Below are 17,039 nucleotides of genomic sequence, written 5' to 3'. Positions count from 1 at the left end.
AGGTGTGATAACTTCACTTCTTTTATGCTTTCTTCTCTGAAGAGAGGATCAGTCACAGTAGAAGATCAGAAACTAGCTCTTACTGTTTAGATCAACTTTGGAAATTTTTTATAAAAGGAGGTAGAGCAGTTATTTGTGTTATTTTTCTGGCACCACTGATAATATATCCTCAAGCTGTAAGGGCCTGTTGCTGATGTTGAGGTACGGAGTATTTGTTCAGCTATCTCTGTGTCTTTTTTTATTTTTAGGCTCTTTTACCTATGGCAAATGTGGCTGTGATTGACTATACGTTGGAGTTCCTAACAGCAACCGGAGTGGAAGAAACCTTTGTTTTCTGCTGTTGGAAGTCAGCTGAGATAAAAGAGCATTTACAGTAAGAATCTTTTATTCTTTTTAGTTTTATCATGGAAAGGATTCTTCTATCATCCAACAAGCTTCAAAGGTCTCACTGATCCTTCAGATGAAAACCGTATGCAAGAGAGTCCCTTTCAACAGTTGTCTCCTAGCACATCTCAAAAAAGACCATTCCTCCTGTGAAGGAGTGTGGTTGTGCAATGTATTAAAAGGGTTCAGTGTTTTGGGACTGCATTTATATTGGCATTTAACTTCTCTGGTCTAAAAGCTGGAGTTTCCTGTGGGTAGCCATGTAAATGAGAGCACCACCTTTTGTATTATGCCTTGGTGTGCTGTGCAACATCTGGAAACAGCTCTCTGAGCAGCTTTGCCTCTGCGTGCTGCAGGTTTGCACGCTAAAGAGAAGTGTGCAGTCTTTTCCCTGCCTGAGGTACTGCTTTTTGAGGAAAAAAAGTTTGGGTTGTGTGTAACTTTTCCTTCTCCTCTGTCAAAACTTGGCTCACAGTGGAGTCAAGTTTCCTAAGGTTCCATAAGTTACAGTCTCAAAGCCTAACGCTGTTCAGTTCATCTGCTGTGTGCAAATGGGCGTACCTAAGCCTATCGATAGTGGGGTCGTTGTGATGGATTCCCCTTGCATTCACTTACGGATGTGGGGTGCACTGGGGCTCTGTCCCCCAGTATGTTCTCTGTAGGAATATCTCTTTCTGCCTTCCTGATGTATTTTTCTCCTTCCAGAAAATCCAAGTGGTGCCGCCACACCTCTCCCAACACGGTGCGCTTTGTGACTTCTGACCTGTACCGCTCCCTTGGGGACGTGCTACGAGACGTTGATGCCAAGTCCCTTGTTCGCTCTGACTTCATTCTCGTCACTGGAGATGTGGTGTCCAATTTCAATATATCCAAAGCCCTGGAAGAGCACAAGTAGGTGTTGAAAGGAGCATAGAGTTTACCTGGTGTGCTGAGACTCTGGGCTTTAATTCTCTGAAAAATGATTTTAAAGTTCTGCCCTTCTTTTTCAGGTTGCGTCGTAAGATGGAAAAGAATGTTTCTGTGATGACAATGATATTCAAGGAGTCCTCACCTGGTCACCATGCTAGGTGCAAAGAGGATGACATTGTTATTGCTATGGACAGTGCCACAAACCGTGTCCTTCATTACCAGAGAACCCAGGGGCTGAAACGCTTCCGCTTCCCTATGGTGCGTCTGGAACCTGATGGGTGGAAAAGGGCTGCCGTAGTGAAGCAGCTCAGCCCAAGGAGGTTCTCCTTGAGTGAGGGCTGGGGAACTGTGCTTGCTGCTTCTTTTGGAGGAGCAAGTGATAGGAAGTGACTCTTGGTAAACTGGCTTTTTTTTCCTTTAATGTTTATTTGAGGCTTGGTGAAATTGTGCTGGAGCACACATCTTTGGGACTCATTTCAGAGTTTGAAGATAGGGTAGGCTTATTTCTCACAGTTTAGTTTTTGCCATAACTTGACTCCTTTTCTACATGTGAAACAAGGGCAGTGGATGATTTGTGCTGTTGCAGAGATTCCTAAATTGGGATGCATAAACCTCTATCGTACACAAACCATTTTGAAGCAGCACTGAGCCTGACATGGTTGGGTAGAATAACAGTAAGTGCAATTACCTCTGTCTGTATTGTAGACCTAAAAGAGTTATGGGCTCTACTAACAATGTAGTAAATGCCCTGTAAATGTCTGTGGAGGCACTTTTCTCCAGTGAAATAAATTGTCCTTTTTATTTTTTCATCTTAGAACTAAGATTGTGATTATGTGACATTTTCATCCCAAAATCAGTAGTCAGTAAATAATTTTTTACCTTCAAATGATAGCAGAAATCACTGCATGAAACTAAAAAGGAAAAACAAAACAAACAAACAAAAACCCCAGAAAGCAACCCCCCACAGCTGTAAAAATCCACATGAAGCTACGAATACTGCATTTTGATTTATTAGTGTTCTTTGATATTTGTAGCTCCCAGTGACTGAGGTGAGGAGCCTCCTGGAGGAAAAGTGATTGTTCAAAGTACAGGCTGTTTCTTTGAGAGCTGCACTGTGTAAGGACGAAATCTCTGCTGACTGACACGCAGCTCTATGTGCCTGCTGAGCCTACTAAGCTTGTGTCTCAGTGTAGATTGTAGATTTTTCTGATCTTCAGAACTTCAGCAAGTTTATTAATTCAGTCAATACTGCACCTGGCTTATAGAAGGCTTTTGGGGTTCGGTACTGCGTAAGGCACTTAGATAATCTGAATTTTTTCCTCTTTCAGAGTCTGTTCCAGAACTCTATTGAGAATGTTGAGGTGCGCCATGACTTGCTGGACTGTCATATCAGCATCTGCTCTCCACAGGTGAGCTCTGCCCTTCTAAGGGTCCAATTCGATCTGCATTGCTCCCTTTGTCCTGCTAGTGTGCAGGGGATGCATGTGGCCTGAGTGTACTGGGCTTGGAAACCAGAACTCCCAGTTGTGCTCAGGGATTGCACTGAGAGCCTGAGTCATCATGTGGCACTGCTCTGCAGACTATATGGGTGCTCAGTCTGTATCTGGCATCCACTGCCCGAGCCCAGGCACAACTAAGCAGTGAATGCATCAGTAGACTGGCTGATTTGGCACAGAATGAAACTATTCTGGAAAATAAACAATTTCATTTTGAGTATAGTAACATTTGTGGAGCAGAGGTGATGGCTGTGCTGTGGAAAAGTGTCAGTACTTGCAAGCTGGTACCATGTTAGGGTAACATTCAGAGTTATTCCAGCCTAGGCTCACTAACATCTCTTCCACATCTGAAAAAGCTGGTCTACAGCCTTCCTTTGGGATTGAAACTACAAAGTGAGGCTGAGAGGATGGCTTGGAAGTGCTAAAGCAGTGTTTTACCCCTTCTGAAAACCAGAATCTGTTCATAGTCTCCATTAGGAGGAGGAGATGGGAAGGCCAACACTCCTAGCAGAAGGAATCAAAGCTTTATTCAAGGCAAGAGCATCACTTTCCTATACTGTATAACTCAGCTCTCTGAGAACCACTGAACAACCATTAATTATCTGGCTCCCCTGGCAAATTTTTCTGCTAACTATATTATTTCCTTATATTTTATTCCTGGCAGGTGGCTGAGCTGTTCACAGACAATTTTGATTACCAGACACGGGATGACTTTGTGCGTGGTCTGTTGGTGAATGAGGAGGTAAGGAGAGGGTTGTTACAAGGGAGATCCTATTGCCTAGCATGAAAGAATTTTCTGAAAGGCTCCTGCCTGTCTTGCAGGTCCTGGGGAACCAGATCCACATGCACGTAACGACAGAAGAGTACGGTGCCCATATATGCAACCTGCTCATGTACGAAGCTGTGTGCTCTGACATCATCCGGCGCTGGGTTTATCCTTTGACTCCAGAGATGAACTTCAGTGATGACAAGAATCAGAGTTACACCCATTCTAAACACAATATTTACCGGGGGGTGGATGTTAGTCTCGGCCACGGCAGCGTGCTGGAAGAGAACGTACTCATTGGGCAAGGAACGGTCATCGGCAGCAACTGCTCCGTAAAAAACAGTGTTATTGGGCAGAACTGTAGGATAGGTGAGTGCAAGAGTGGGGGACATGCAGGACTTGCCAGGCAAGGGCACAGCTTGTTAAGATTTAGTTTTTAAAGTGCATTTGGCTCTGGGAGAGGATGATAGGTGGCTACTGATTGACTTCTAATGGGAAGAAAGGAGAAAAAGCTCGGTTTTGCAGCAGAGGAAATAGATCAAAGTTTTCAGGGTACCATAATGATGCTGAAAAGTGGAAGGCACTTCATGCAAATAAGTAGAGAATGCATGACCTTTACTGATCTAGAGTTATCACCCACCAACATCCTGCACAAAGGGACATCTTTCCCTGGTTTTGTGACCTGCCTGGTGGTATTCCTTCCACATCTTGGCTGGATTTTTTTTTTTTTGTGATTTGGCTGTGTTTGTGCAAAACCAAGGTGTCAGTTGTTACTGTCAACTCGTTAAGTCTCGGTAGAGAGCAAGCTTGTCTTTTAGCCTTGGGTAAGAAGTGTTTGTAAGCCTTAAAGGCCAATTTTTACCTTTCACCTAACATCCATCATGTATCAAGGGCACTGGGATTCAGTAAGATGCTTTCTAGCGGGCTCAGCAGTGTGGGAGAGCAGCAGACTGCCTTGCTTAACATATTTGTGCTTGGTGATGTATAACAGGTGATAAAGTTGTTTTGGATGGAGCTTTTCTCTGGGACAGAGTACACATAGCAGATAACGTGGAGATCTGCCATTCCGTTATCTGTGATGAAGCTGAAGTGAAGGAGAAAGTAAAGCTAAAGCCCCACTGTGTCCTCTCTTCTCAGGTGAGCTGTATTTATGTCTGTTCTGCTTTTTGCCTTTCTTGGCAGGTTACTAGCCTTACAGGAGACCACCACACCAGAATACAGGGGTGCTCCAAGCCTTTTTGCAGATGTGGGGGGTATGTAACTGCTCCCACCTTTTTCTTCCTTTTGTTTGGCTAGGGTAGCATGGTGTGTGATCCAGCAGTGCGGATGTCTTCAGTTATATTTGTTAGTATAGAGCTTGTCTGGAGCAGCTGTTGTTCCCGCTGGTGGAGATACGAGGGGGCAATCAGGATACTTCTTCATTAAGATATGTTGCATGTGTTTGCAGGTAGTGATCGGTCCTGGCATCACTCTTTCAGAGGGCACAGTGATCTCTTTGCACCCACCAGATGAGGAGGAGGATGATGATGACGAGTTCAGTGATGATTCTGGTGTGAACAAGGAGGAAAGCAAAGTGAAACTGAAAGGTATGAGGGTCTCTGTCTCACTGCACTCAGGCTATGCAGAGGGCTTTGCCTTCCCTGATCTTTTGGGGTCTTTCCCTCCCCCATTCTAGACTCTGCAGTGCCAGGCTGGAGCTTAGTGCTGCATTCAGCTTGGAACATTTGTGTTTTCAGTAGGGCAAGCAAGGGTATTTGGCTCAAGTTGGACAGTGAGATGTACCTTCGGTACTCCCAGTATTAAAATCTTTGGAGACTCAGCTATTTTCCATTTTTCTTAGAGTAAGGCCCTTGTAGGAGACAATAAACTGAAGGTGGAAGAGATGTTCAATTCAAGGCAGGTTGCAAGATCTATATCCTTGTACCTGGACTGTGTCCAAGGACTTTGTCCTTGTAAAATACTGTTTCTGCCAGTCTCTGTTTGTGGAGGAATCTAAACATGGTCAGCTGAACGTTGCTGCTGTAGGGAGGAATAAGTTGGTGACTTATCAAGGCAAGTGAGAAGATAAAATCTGAAATGTCTGTGCATCTGAAATCTGAGTCTGAATCCCAGCTCCCTCTTGATGTTTAGGGGCAGTAACGTGCAGGTTATACAAGTCTGTTTCAGGTTTGCCTGTAAGCAGTTTCAGGACATCTACCTGCTAACCGCTGTTTCTTTTTCAGGTTACAATAAAAAGGATGTAGGTTCAGAGGGCAGAGGCTACCTCTGGAAAGCAGATGACAAGAATGAAGAGGATGAAGAGCAGAGACAAAGCCTATGGGGTGAGGAAGAATATAGTGTAGTCACCTGGGGATGGACAGACAGACTTGTGTCAGGGAACTGGCTGGTAATTGTGTCTAGAGTAAGACCTGGGCTTTGTGAAGAAGACTCCCTCCAAAAAACATGTGTGTATGGAGGCAAGGTGAGAGATGAAAGCAGGTGGTGGACCAGATTCTCTGTCCTCCTGTGCTCTGTGGAAGATGTTTGTTATACCTTTGACTTGGCTGACACACGCAGCTGTCGGTGCTGTGAGTGGCACACTGTGGGATACCAGGCCCTCCCTTAAAGGGAATATGCTTTGGCTATTCTGGGTACTGCTGGCTTCCTTCCTGCTAGTGACAGCATCTGCTGACATTGCTCCACCATGAGTCAGCAGTCTGTGCAAAATGCATTTGTTTCTGTCCCTGTCCTTTGTTGTCTGCCTGCAGACTCTTAAAAAGTCCTATTATCCTAGTGCCAGCTGTAGCATTCCCTCTGCAGCAAATCTAGTCATCTGGACCTCTAAGTAGAAGGACAGATAGTTGCTGACTTGGTTGGAAAGTCCCTGGGACACCTGGTTCCTCATGAATATGACAGCTGCAGCTTTTGAGTATTGAATGCTGCATCCTCTCTTCTTCCCCAGGCCCAGCTATAAATTCCGAGGAAGAGAGTGAGTCAGACAGTGACCTGAGCATGGGCTCTGAGGAGCCAGACAGTCGGGCAGCATCCCCTCAGCTGGATGACATCAAAGGTGAGAGATGGGCTGTTAAAAAGTGTGGTGGGTCTGAAGATAATGCAGCGAGTGTGCGATTTGTGCTGCTTTCTCTAGGTATACTGGAAAAATTGTGGATGTCTAGAATATGTTTGTTTTCTGACCTCACTTCCTGCATTTTCTACAGAGTTCTTTAGTATTCCTCATATTGCTGTTGTGTTAACCCAGGGCAGCCAAGGACAAGAAGCTAGATAAAGATCCTCCATCTTTCTCACTCCTGATCACTGGGCCTTCATGAAATTTACCTCCCTGAGTTGTCTGTTTAAATAGCAGTGTCATTGCCCAAACTCAGAGAATGTGTGACAGTCCAGCAGAGTTTCCCTGTGTGAAAGGCTTAATGCTGTAATCGTGCTGGAGAATTAAATGTCCTTGTAGGAGCTGCCTCTTTTGGCAGATACATTTTGGTTTTCTGTTTTGTTGTGTTACCTGTATTTGAAAGGGATTCAAGCCAAATTGGGAAAAAAAAAAAAAGCCTTTTTCATGTTAAAATATCTCCCCAAAGGAAATTAAACCAATAAATTTTAGGTTTGAATCCACATTTTTAGTGAGGGGAAGATAAGGTTTGTCTGAATAGGAGAAGCCAGATAATAGAAACTCTGCTCTAAAAGGTTACAGAGGTAAATAACTTTGTACTGGTTTGTGTGGATAGATCATAGAATGGCTTGGTAAAAGGTGATATCTAGTAGGTAGTCAGTGATATCTAGTAGGAAATCAGTGATATCTAGTAGGTAGTCTGCTTTATTTGAATTCTATTCCACTATTTATAAGTATAGTTGATGTAGGTTTGTGCCAGCTTTTGGAGGGTGAATAGAAAGCTATGCCAGAATGCTTCCTTTGTTAAGGGCATAGTTTCTTCAGTAATAAACAGTTTGAATAATCTGTGCTTTTCCCTTTCCTCTCTAACTACCTGTTCTTTCTTCCATTAGTTTTCCAGAATGAGGTTCTGGGCACATTACAGAGGGGCGAAGAAGAAAACATTTCCTGTGACAACCTGGTCCTGGAAATCAACTCCCTCAAGTGAGTGTTCCCTTAGCAATGCTGTCCCTTATGCTGAACAGTTGGGTTTGACAGCCCAAGAAGAGGAGAAACAATGTGAATACCCATGTGTGATGGTTAAATGTTAATTTTATTAGTATAGAGCATGAGAAATGTGTATTAGATATCATGACTGAATGACGACAGGAGTTAATGGAGAGCACCAGCTGCGTCTATAGCATCCTCAGTGGCTAGGCTTTTCCTGCCCCAATTCTGTAACAAGAGATTGAATTGCTATCAAGTAACTGTGGACTGAAGAGACTAAGGCAGTTCTTGGCACAGACTGCCTGTAAGTTCATGCAGGGGCTGCTGCTCTGTGCATTGCAGCATTCAAACAGCTGCCTGCAGCTGGGGCTATGCTGTGATGTCACTTGTCCACTCTGTTTTTACAGCAGCAAGTCTGGAACACATGATCAGAGTGCCTTTTACCTAGTATTTCTCAAATACAAACCTGTTTCCCTTTTGTGCAACAGTGTTCCTACAGCACTCTAGTAAATGTGAGGGTGCTGTCCCTGCAGCAGCTGGTTCCACTGTGATAGCAGATTTTCATGACTTGTAGCCTTATGCAGGGCCTGATGCAACACAAGGTGGTTTTATTGCCTGACTATTTGGAGAACCAACCAAACAAAAAAACCTGACCAGAAGATGAAAATAAATTTTTCTGCTGTATCTCTGTGAAGAGCCACAACGGGCAGAGGTCAGATAGTGTGAAACAATGGGGTTTTTGCCTTTTTTCCTTGCAGGTATGCCTATAACATTGGCTTGAAGGAGATGATGCAGGTGCTCAGTAAAGTGATCCTGGAATTCCCACTGCAGCAGCTGGATGCAAACCTGGACTCCCAGAACTATTTCTCAGCATTACTTCCTGTGAGTCCTGCTCACATTTGACTCTTCTTTGGGCTTGTCTCCTAGTGTGTAGGAGTCTGCCAGGATGCCCCAGGTACTTCCTGGCTGAGAAGTCTTTTTGGTTACGCCTGAAGCCACTTGAACTCCTCATTAGTTCATGAGCCTCTTTGTCTTCGAAGTAAAGCTGAACAGAAACTATTGTACCTGCTTGACAGAACTCAGCTGAGACTGTAGGTGTAGGGAGCTCTGCTTCAGTACCTGTGGTTGATTCTGTTTCCTTTGTGTGACAGAAGTGCATCACTTGTAGAAGAGAAAAGAGAGGGACTGTTAGAAATGTCTTTACAGACTTGCATTCCAGGAACCTGGTTCCAATCCATCACAAGCCTCATCCTGGGGCAGCAGGGAGTGCTCTTCTCCCAGTGGAATTCTTTCCAAGGTTGTTACTTATCTGTATACTGTAATTGGTGCCAATTTTTTTCCAGCCAAATGCAAAGGCACGATATTGTTATGTGTGGGTGAAGATACAGAGTTCTATTGTGTCTCTAAAGGGACTGGGGTTGCATAATCTGGTGAGAACAACTTCTAGTTCCTGACTTAAAGGAGACAAAATAGAGTAGGATCTGCTTTAAAAAGCAGGCAGTCTTATCTCAATGGTTTTGTTGATCCAGGCTGAAGCTGTTGTAGTGTTTTTGTCTCTTCACCATAGTCCATTTGTATATTTGAGTTACGAAGGTCGTCTTTCAGAACGAATGGGTCTGACACCTGTTTGAGAAAGACTAGTTTAGGTTTTTTAGGAGATGGAGCTAAAGAGGAATACTAGACTTCCTCATCATCCTTTCTCTGAGGAAGTAGATGCTTTCAATTGATGGATAAGGGTGGAAAACTAGTTCTTCTTCATGTAAGTGTAAGCATAGCACTTAATTAGTCTCCTGGACTTGTGGAGATGCTTTCTGTAGGAAACGAACGTCCATGTGAACTGATCTGTTCATCAGATGGCTTAGTGAGATTTTGCTGTTTGCTCTGTTTTAATTCTGCTTGCTTTTGTTCATTTTTCCAGACTGTTGTCTTGAATATGATGTCCTGTCCTGGAAAAAGAGAACTGAAGGGGGAGGACTGAAAGGAATGTTAGAGGAGGTGTTAGAGTCTAGGTGGAAAGCAGTATATCTACACAACAGGTTGTGTGGAGTTGGTAGCTCTGTAGGATGTGGGGTTTTTTCCCAGCTAGGAAATGGCATCTCTTTCTGTCTCCCAGACTGGGCATCTAGTCTGGGATAGAGGATACTATATACATGCAAAAAGTTTTGTGTAATTGCCCAAAACCCCTTAGAAGCTGAAGACAATGGAAGTACATGAAGGAAGTTGTGGATGCCCCCTCCCTAGAAGTGTTCAAGGCCAGGCTGGATGAGGCTTTGAGCAACCTGGTCTAGTGGAAGGTGTCCCTGCTCATGGCAGGGCGGTTGGAACTTGATGAGCTTTAAGGTCCCTTCCAACCCAAACCATTCTATGATTCTGTGACTTACCTCTGGGTAACTTTGTCCTTGTATATTTCATCACAGGGAAGCTGATGCTCATGTTCAACAGTAGAGACAGCAAATCAACTCACCTGCAGTGAGAATCAGTAATAATATAAATGTAATATTCAGCGTGACCATGCCCCACATCATAGACAAATGGAATTTCTGTAGGTAGGGAATTGTGTGGCATTTATGAAACACAAATCATCCTTAGATTTACCAAAGAGAGACAAGTGTCAGACCAATTGCCCATCATGGCAGCCAGTTTCTCCAGATGCTCCATAATAAAGAACAACCAGGAAGTTTTAGAGCGTCCTTCTCTGTGACAGTTTAGTGGCTCAGTGTCTTTACTGTGTGCAGAACTGTTGTGTTGACTTTCTGTACTGAAGGCAGCGGGAAGGCAGTATCCTGGTGAGGTGTACTGTCAATATTCAGTTGTATGCATGATGTTAGTCACCAGGACAATAACCCAGTATGTTTGGGTTGAGGAGTGGAGGTAGGGAATCGGCTAGTTACGTAATGAAAGCACGTAGCTGAAGTCTGTAGCTATGAAGCTGAAACTGCCTCAGTCAATACTGGTATTAGGCTGAGATCTGCTTATCATGGTTTACATATGGCAAAGTGTTGTTTTGTGTGAGATGGGGATACTTGCATTCAGAAGTGCACTGAACTTTACAGAACTGTTACCTGTTTCTCTTTATAGCTCAGCTCTGACTAAGAGATGCTGAAGGAAGATGGGTTGCTTGTGTAAGAGTGATGGCAGAGCAGTCCCAGACAGCTCAGGAGGGGAAATTGTGGAAATGCCATAGTTATGATGTATGGTTTGACTTGAAACCACAGTATGTGCTCTGAAGTGCTGGCCCCTGAACATGAAGCTCTCAAGTGTTGCAGCAATTTTAGGAAACAAGCATCCAGTAAAAGATATGCCCATGGGTATTTTTCAGATGAAACATGGAGGCTTGAGAAATAGTTATCCAGTTCGATGTACGTCAGGCATCTTGTTCAGCTCTTGTCCAAATTGTAAAGCAGAGATGATACAGAAAACCTCACCTTTCCTAGAACTGTAGACATGATTTGAGCAAACGTGGCTGAAGTTGCTTATAAACTGGAGGCTGTGCTTCTGTCGTCACTGAAGCAGCATCAGACAAGGTTATGTAGGTGAGGGTGTCTAAAGGGAGCCAGGGGAGGCAACATAGCAGGTCAGTTTGCTGAGCTGGCCAGTGTCTGCACTGCTGCCCGGCAGCTGGCATGTGGGTGCACTTCTTGGGGTTTCTGTCAGGGAGCCTTGCTCTTTTGTAATGACATTCAAGTGCACACAGAATGGAATCGCTTATTCGGGGACCAAATGGATCTTTGCTTTCGCTGAAGCGGTTGATGGTGATCAGCACAGGTGCTGTTATGGTGTAACAGGCTGGAATTATTTGCCTTCTGCTTTGCACATACGTCACGATGGTGTTCTGCGCTGGAGGTAAGGGTAAAAAATAGGCCAGATGTTGAGACTGTCCTTCTGACAAAAGAAAAGCAGATCACAAACCTCTCTGAAGCTGCTACAGCATCACTGACCAGATCCAATGAAAAATGAACCTACCTGCCAGAGGAATTTAATTGATTTCTTCAGACTGTAGATTGTTTTGAGGAGTTACCCAGGGTAGAGTCAAAGCCTGGAAAGATATTATATTGTCACATTTTTCAGTCTTTTGTTCAATCTAAAGTAATTACAAGCTTCTAATTCCCCAGTTCAGACTTTCATGAAAGTCCCAGAAGAGCCTTTCTTGGCCTCCAGGCTCATGACATGTTTTTGCTTGGGGCTCTGTGGGGCTGAGCCCTACTTTCCCCATTAGCACCAGTTACAGTGCAGTGCATGTTCTTGACCTGAGCTGGTATGGTTTTTCTTCTTTCCCTTTCCCAGCAATAGGCACACTGGATTGAGTCCTGGGGTTGTGAGTGTTTATAGCTCTGCCTTTTTTTTTTTCTTTTATAAGTAACTTGCTTTCAGAAACTTGATAGCTTCTGGTTAGAATTGTGCCTGCTTATGATTTAAAGGTGTTAACAGAAAGGTACTAGAAAATATTTCTTAGCCTGGAAGGAACTTGCTAGTAGCTTTATTACATTTGAGGTGAAGAATTCCAAAGGATAATAAAAATGCAGGAGATGGTTTTAGAGGAGGGAAGAGTGTTTAGGATCAAGCATTTTCTAAAGGCTAAAATACTTTCTGGAAATATGCCATGCAACCCTCAGGTGTTTTTGTTGTGATACCATGATGATTAGGATCATTCTGTGCTGTTACTGTTGTTCCTTGAGCCAGCTGATGTACTACTGTACAGATCAGTTTGTTTGTACTAATCCTCTTCTTTGTTTCTGCTTGAGGCATGCAAATTCCTTGGTTTCATAGCAAATGTGTCTGAGGAGGTGATGGAATGTGGTACTATGGAGTGGTTGAGCACTGTTTCCTAGTACAGGCTACCTTTGGTAATCTGCTCCAGCCTGGGTTCTAGCTTCACTACGTGTCCTGGAGCTCTCCCTCTGGCAGGGCTACTGCCTGTCAACAATTGTCCTGGACAGAATAATGCTGATTAACCCTGAATGTAGGTGACTCAGAGCTTCTTCATCACACCCCAAGCCCCTGTGAATTATCTGTCCCCCTTCGGAACAGACCAGTTGTATTCTGTAAGGAGACGCTGTTGAAGGCACAGCAAAACTGTGTATCTGTACGGGCACATCAGGGATGTAGTTGCAGGAATTATCAATGCCTGCTGTTGAATTAATCCATTTAAAAAGATGTAGAACTCTGATTTCCTTCAATGTTTTTGTAGGATGGTCTGGTCATGATGTGGCCAATGAAGAATTTTTATATCTTATACTAGTTTGGGTACCTTTTAAAATTGTTATGGACAGGAATCTAAGTAAGTATCTTTATTACCTCCTGTCCTAGATTCAGGTCAGTCTGTGCTGCTTTGCAGAGCTTTACCTGCCCCTTGCTTTCCAGATATGTACAAGTGAAAGAGCTGTGGGGTGCTCAAACAGAAATACTGCTTGAAGAGGCAGCACCAAAATCATTAAACTAAAGACTTCATTAAAAAATAAGCCTTGGAGGAGGGAACTGAGATCAGCTCATAGTGTAACAACTTCTTGTCCTTCATTCTTCCCACTCATTCCCTGCAGCAGACTCCAGGATCCAGAGAGGTCTGAAGGCACACAGCAAATGTGTGACTTGCACTTAGGGGCTGTTCCCCTGCATCCCTGTTTTAGGAGTGGCTATTTTGCACTGTCCACTTATACTCAGCTGGTAATTATCCTGGCACTACCTTTTTTTATCTTTTTTCTTATTTGCTCTTCTGCTTTGAAGGAAAGTTCCACTGAAACGTCAGCTGCTCTGTGGGGGGAAGGTTTGAGTAGCATGTATGTACCTTTCCTTATTGGTCTGCTGTGATTTTCTTTGAGTACCAGACTCCATGAAACACATTTGTTATGATAACCTAGTTTATCTAGGAAGATAATTCCATCCAGAGAGGCAAAACCAAGAAAGCTAACGGATATCCTCAAAGATGCTTGGTAAAAGCAGGTCTTATCTGCATGTGTGAGACTTAATAGCTTCTGTTTTGTGGACAGAGTGGGGCAAATACATTCAGTGGTTAACTGAATGGTTTCTTAAAATGCTTCCCTGGGTCAGTTTCTTAGTGCAGCACAGCTGAGAAACAGTCCTGAGCACACACATCCATCTCATAGCTCAGGAAGTCTTCTGTGTTTTTCCCCTGCAGCTGTTGAAGAACTGGACCCCGTTGTTTAAGAACTACATAAAACGGGCGTCAGATCACCTGAATGCCTTATTTGCCATTGAGGAATTCTTCCTGGAACATGACAGTCTCTGCACATCGATAGCTAAAGTGAGTATCCACCCTCCACTCTGAGGACCTGGTTTTGCTAGATTACTGGTGAAATGCATCCTGTTTGCATCATCAGCTTGTCTGCTTCAGAGGAGAGAATTTTGGGGTCTCAGTGGAGAGGGTGTATAGAAAATACATCTACAACAATTACTTTAAAAAAAAAACCCCAAACCTCTATGTCTGCCTGTGCCTCTGAGAGAGCACAGCTGAGGGTGAGTATTAATTACCAGTATGCAGCCTGAAGGGAGCTATTATTTTGCAGCTTCTAACCTAGATGCCCTTCTTGTGTGACACTGGAAGAGGCGAGGCCAAAGGCTTGCTTTAGGAAGAGCTTTACTTCATTTGTCTCTCCACGGTCCCTGGGATCTAACTGCCAAATGGTTTATCCTACTTTAGAGCACAAAACAAGCAAAGCTAGGAATAAGCGTGGGATTTCTTATTCAGGCTGAGCTAGTGATGAAACTGGGAATAAAGAGGAGCTGACATGTGGCTTATTACCCATCTCCCTGCTTCTGGGAGTTTTCAGCATATTCCTCTTCACCCTCCTTCATAAATATTTTATCCCTGCATTCTTTTTGCCCTTGCAAGAGCTCTCCTAGAGCCTCTTGGTTCCTCAAGAAAGAGTGATCCTAACTTCTGCTACCAGTGCTTCTGGCTAATGGCAAAGCACTTAGGACTGGAGCCAAAAGCCTTGAGTTTGGTGAGCCAATATATCCTGGAATTACAGCAATTGTTTGGCATGTGTCCATTGTTCTAGGGGCCTGGGTTTCCCTGGAGGCTAGGAATTGAAGTGACACTTTATATTTGGAGTTAGCAGCCAGCTTTGTCAGTGCTCTACCGAAAGGAGAGTGACTGCAAAGTGCCTGCTCTGCCTGAGCACAAAGGCACCCTGAGAAAGCAGGATTGCATCTCGCCCTTGCTGCACTGGCCAGGAGTTTGAGCTGATGACCAATTGCTTTGACACCCACCACAAGGCAGTATTAAGACAGAACTGGCAGGAGGAGGGAGCCTGGGGCAGAGCTGGATAGATTTCCTGCTCTTCTCTGCACTGTTGTCACTGTTGTGCTTGTGTGGAACTGCATAAGAGTTGCTTGTTAGATCTGCTGTGGTGATGGGTTTTGGGGTGCTTTAGAAAGAGAATTTAACGTCTTGAACTGACATCCTCTGTGGCCCTTTGTTGCCTTGCAGTCATAACCTGCATCCACAGAGCTGAAGCTGATGGGGCTTCAACTTTGACTCATTACGTGTCGTAGCATCTAACTGTCAGGAACATAAGGCTTGGTAGGAGAAACACGGTTATTTTTAACAGTAAAAGCAAAATGAAGCAGACTGCCTTCTGTTGAAGATGGAGCTGGGAGACAGAGATTATGTGCAAACTTTGTGCTCAGACATGAGCTAGCCCCAAAAGAGTTTATAGAGAGCCCTGTTGCTCTTTTCTTATTGATGCAGGTGTTGATGACATTCTATCAGCTGGAAATTCTGGAGGAAGATGTAATTCTCAATTGGTTCTCTTTGAGGGACACGTCTGACAAGGGAAGGCAACTTCGTAAAAACCAGCGGGTAAGTCCCAAAGGTGTTTGAAGGGGGCAGGACAGAGAGAGAGAGAGAGAGAGACAACAGCTGCTAAAAGAAACTTTGAGTGGAGTTTGGTGCCACTGATGCCTTCTGTGGAGCAGCTGCTGTTACATGGTAGGCCAGTAACACACCAGTGTGTTGAACACTGAGCAACACAACTTTATTCTTCAGAACAGACATTTCTGTGCATTCTACCATAATCATCCTGTTGGGATGAGGAATGGAGGTAGTAGGAGAGGGTGATTGTTTTTGGTGGGCTCTCTGTAGCACGAGGCCAGCACTTGCTGGAGTAGCAGCGCAGCTTCTCTAAGCCAACACCCATTGGAAATGGGCTTTAGGCCAATGCCCTGTGTGCTGGCCCCATGCAATTCCTTTGAAGCTTTCATTCCTGGCTCACCAGTCCCTTCACATAGATTTCTAAGTGTTTGCTGTACTGAGTGGTTTCGTTTGGCTTGTGTTGCAAGGAGCATATAAACTTCCCCCCCTCCATCAGGCAGAACTTTGTGCTGCAGTTTGGTTGAGGCCAGTTCCAGTCCTCCTCCCTGGATCTGGAAGAGGAGCAGGGGAAAAAAGCCATCTCTGAAGAACTCTAGCTTTGTTTAAAACCTTTGCAAAGTCAGCTCTTAGTATAGGTCAGCAGTACGTTCAGCCGCTTATGCGAGCCCACTTAAAAGGTAAAATGAGCTGCCTGCTTCATAGCAATTTCTCAGGGAGTAGGTTTTTCCCAGCAGAGTTTTCCTAACATGTCTTAGCTGAGGTGCAGCTGTCACATTCTCCCTCAAGTTCTGGAAGACTCTCAAACTTTTGTCTTTCTGCTGAGTGTTGTGGGCATTGTCTGACTGGAGGAATCTCCCTCAGGAATCTAATCAGTCTGGGTTTGTCTGTGACGTCCCAGTTGGTTTTAATCTAAACTTTTGTGTCGCTCTTCTTCAAGCTGCCTTGTCTCCATGTCTCCTAGAAACATCCTTTCTCTTTCTTGTGCGTGATAGCGGTGCTCACTGACACAGTGTAGTTGTTGAGCATTCCCAGCATCTGTTTGGTGTCACTTGTTACCCGATTACATTTCACTCTCTCTGCAGCTCCAGAAGTTTATCCAGTGGCTGGAGGAGGCAGAGGAAGAGTCGTCCGATGGCGACCAAGACTGACATGGTGGCTGGGCATGAGAAGAGGCACTCTCACTGCCTTTCTGGGCCGAGTGGGCAGGGCAAGATCAATGCCAGTGCATGGTGTGTAGATGTGGGCCCTGACATCGAAGTGACTGACAATCCCATCATTCATTAAGTTGCGTGTTCCCAACTTTGCCACTTCCCTCCCTCCCTCACTCGCCCAGTGGCACCTTATGTTGCATGGTTGCAGCTCAGTGTAAAAACCATAAGGGAAAAGCAGGAGGTGGCGATACCTGGAATCCCTCTGGAGCCTGGATGTGTTATACTATAAGCTGTCTTTTGGGAGGTCCTTGGTACTAATTACAAAGGGAGCAAATAAAAACAAATGCATACAATGCCTTTATAAATCTAACTTTTGGGGTTGTGGAAGAATGGTCATACAGATAAGTTATTT

General features: G+C 44.4%; 1 protein-coding gene across 1 annotated transcript; it reads left to right on the top strand.

Annotated features, from left to right (window-relative positions):
• The first annotated feature begins 254 nt into the window (after nt 1–254).
• EIF2B5 (eukaryotic translation initiation factor 2B subunit epsilon) lies at nt 255–16,828 on the top strand. Its single transcript, XM_010164662.1, has 15 exons — nt 255–373; nt 1,090–1,275; nt 1,374–1,551; nt 2,622–2,702; nt 3,454–3,531; nt 3,612–3,924; nt 4,547–4,692; nt 5,003–5,141; nt 5,778–5,876; nt 6,497–6,604; nt 7,552–7,642; nt 8,404–8,527; nt 13,779–13,904; nt 15,354–15,464; nt 16,559–16,828. The coding sequence occupies exons 1-15, from the start codon at nt 261–263 to the stop codon at nt 16,622–16,624; spliced, it is 1,959 nt and encodes a 652-aa protein (XP_010162964.1). The 5' UTR covers nt 255–260; the 3' UTR covers nt 16,625–16,828.
• The last annotated feature ends 211 nt before the right edge of the window (nt 16,829–17,039 follow it).

Source organism: Antrostomus carolinensis, unplaced genomic scaffold (genome assembly GCF_000700745.2).
Source record: "Antrostomus carolinensis isolate BGI_N321 unplaced genomic scaffold, ASM70074v2 scaffold31443, whole genome shotgun sequence".
Taxonomy (NCBI): domain Eukaryota; kingdom Metazoa; phylum Chordata; class Aves; order Caprimulgiformes; family Caprimulgidae; genus Antrostomus; species Antrostomus carolinensis.
The sequence above is the reverse complement of the archived record's forward strand: the minus strand, read 5'-3'. Positions and strand labels throughout refer to the sequence as shown.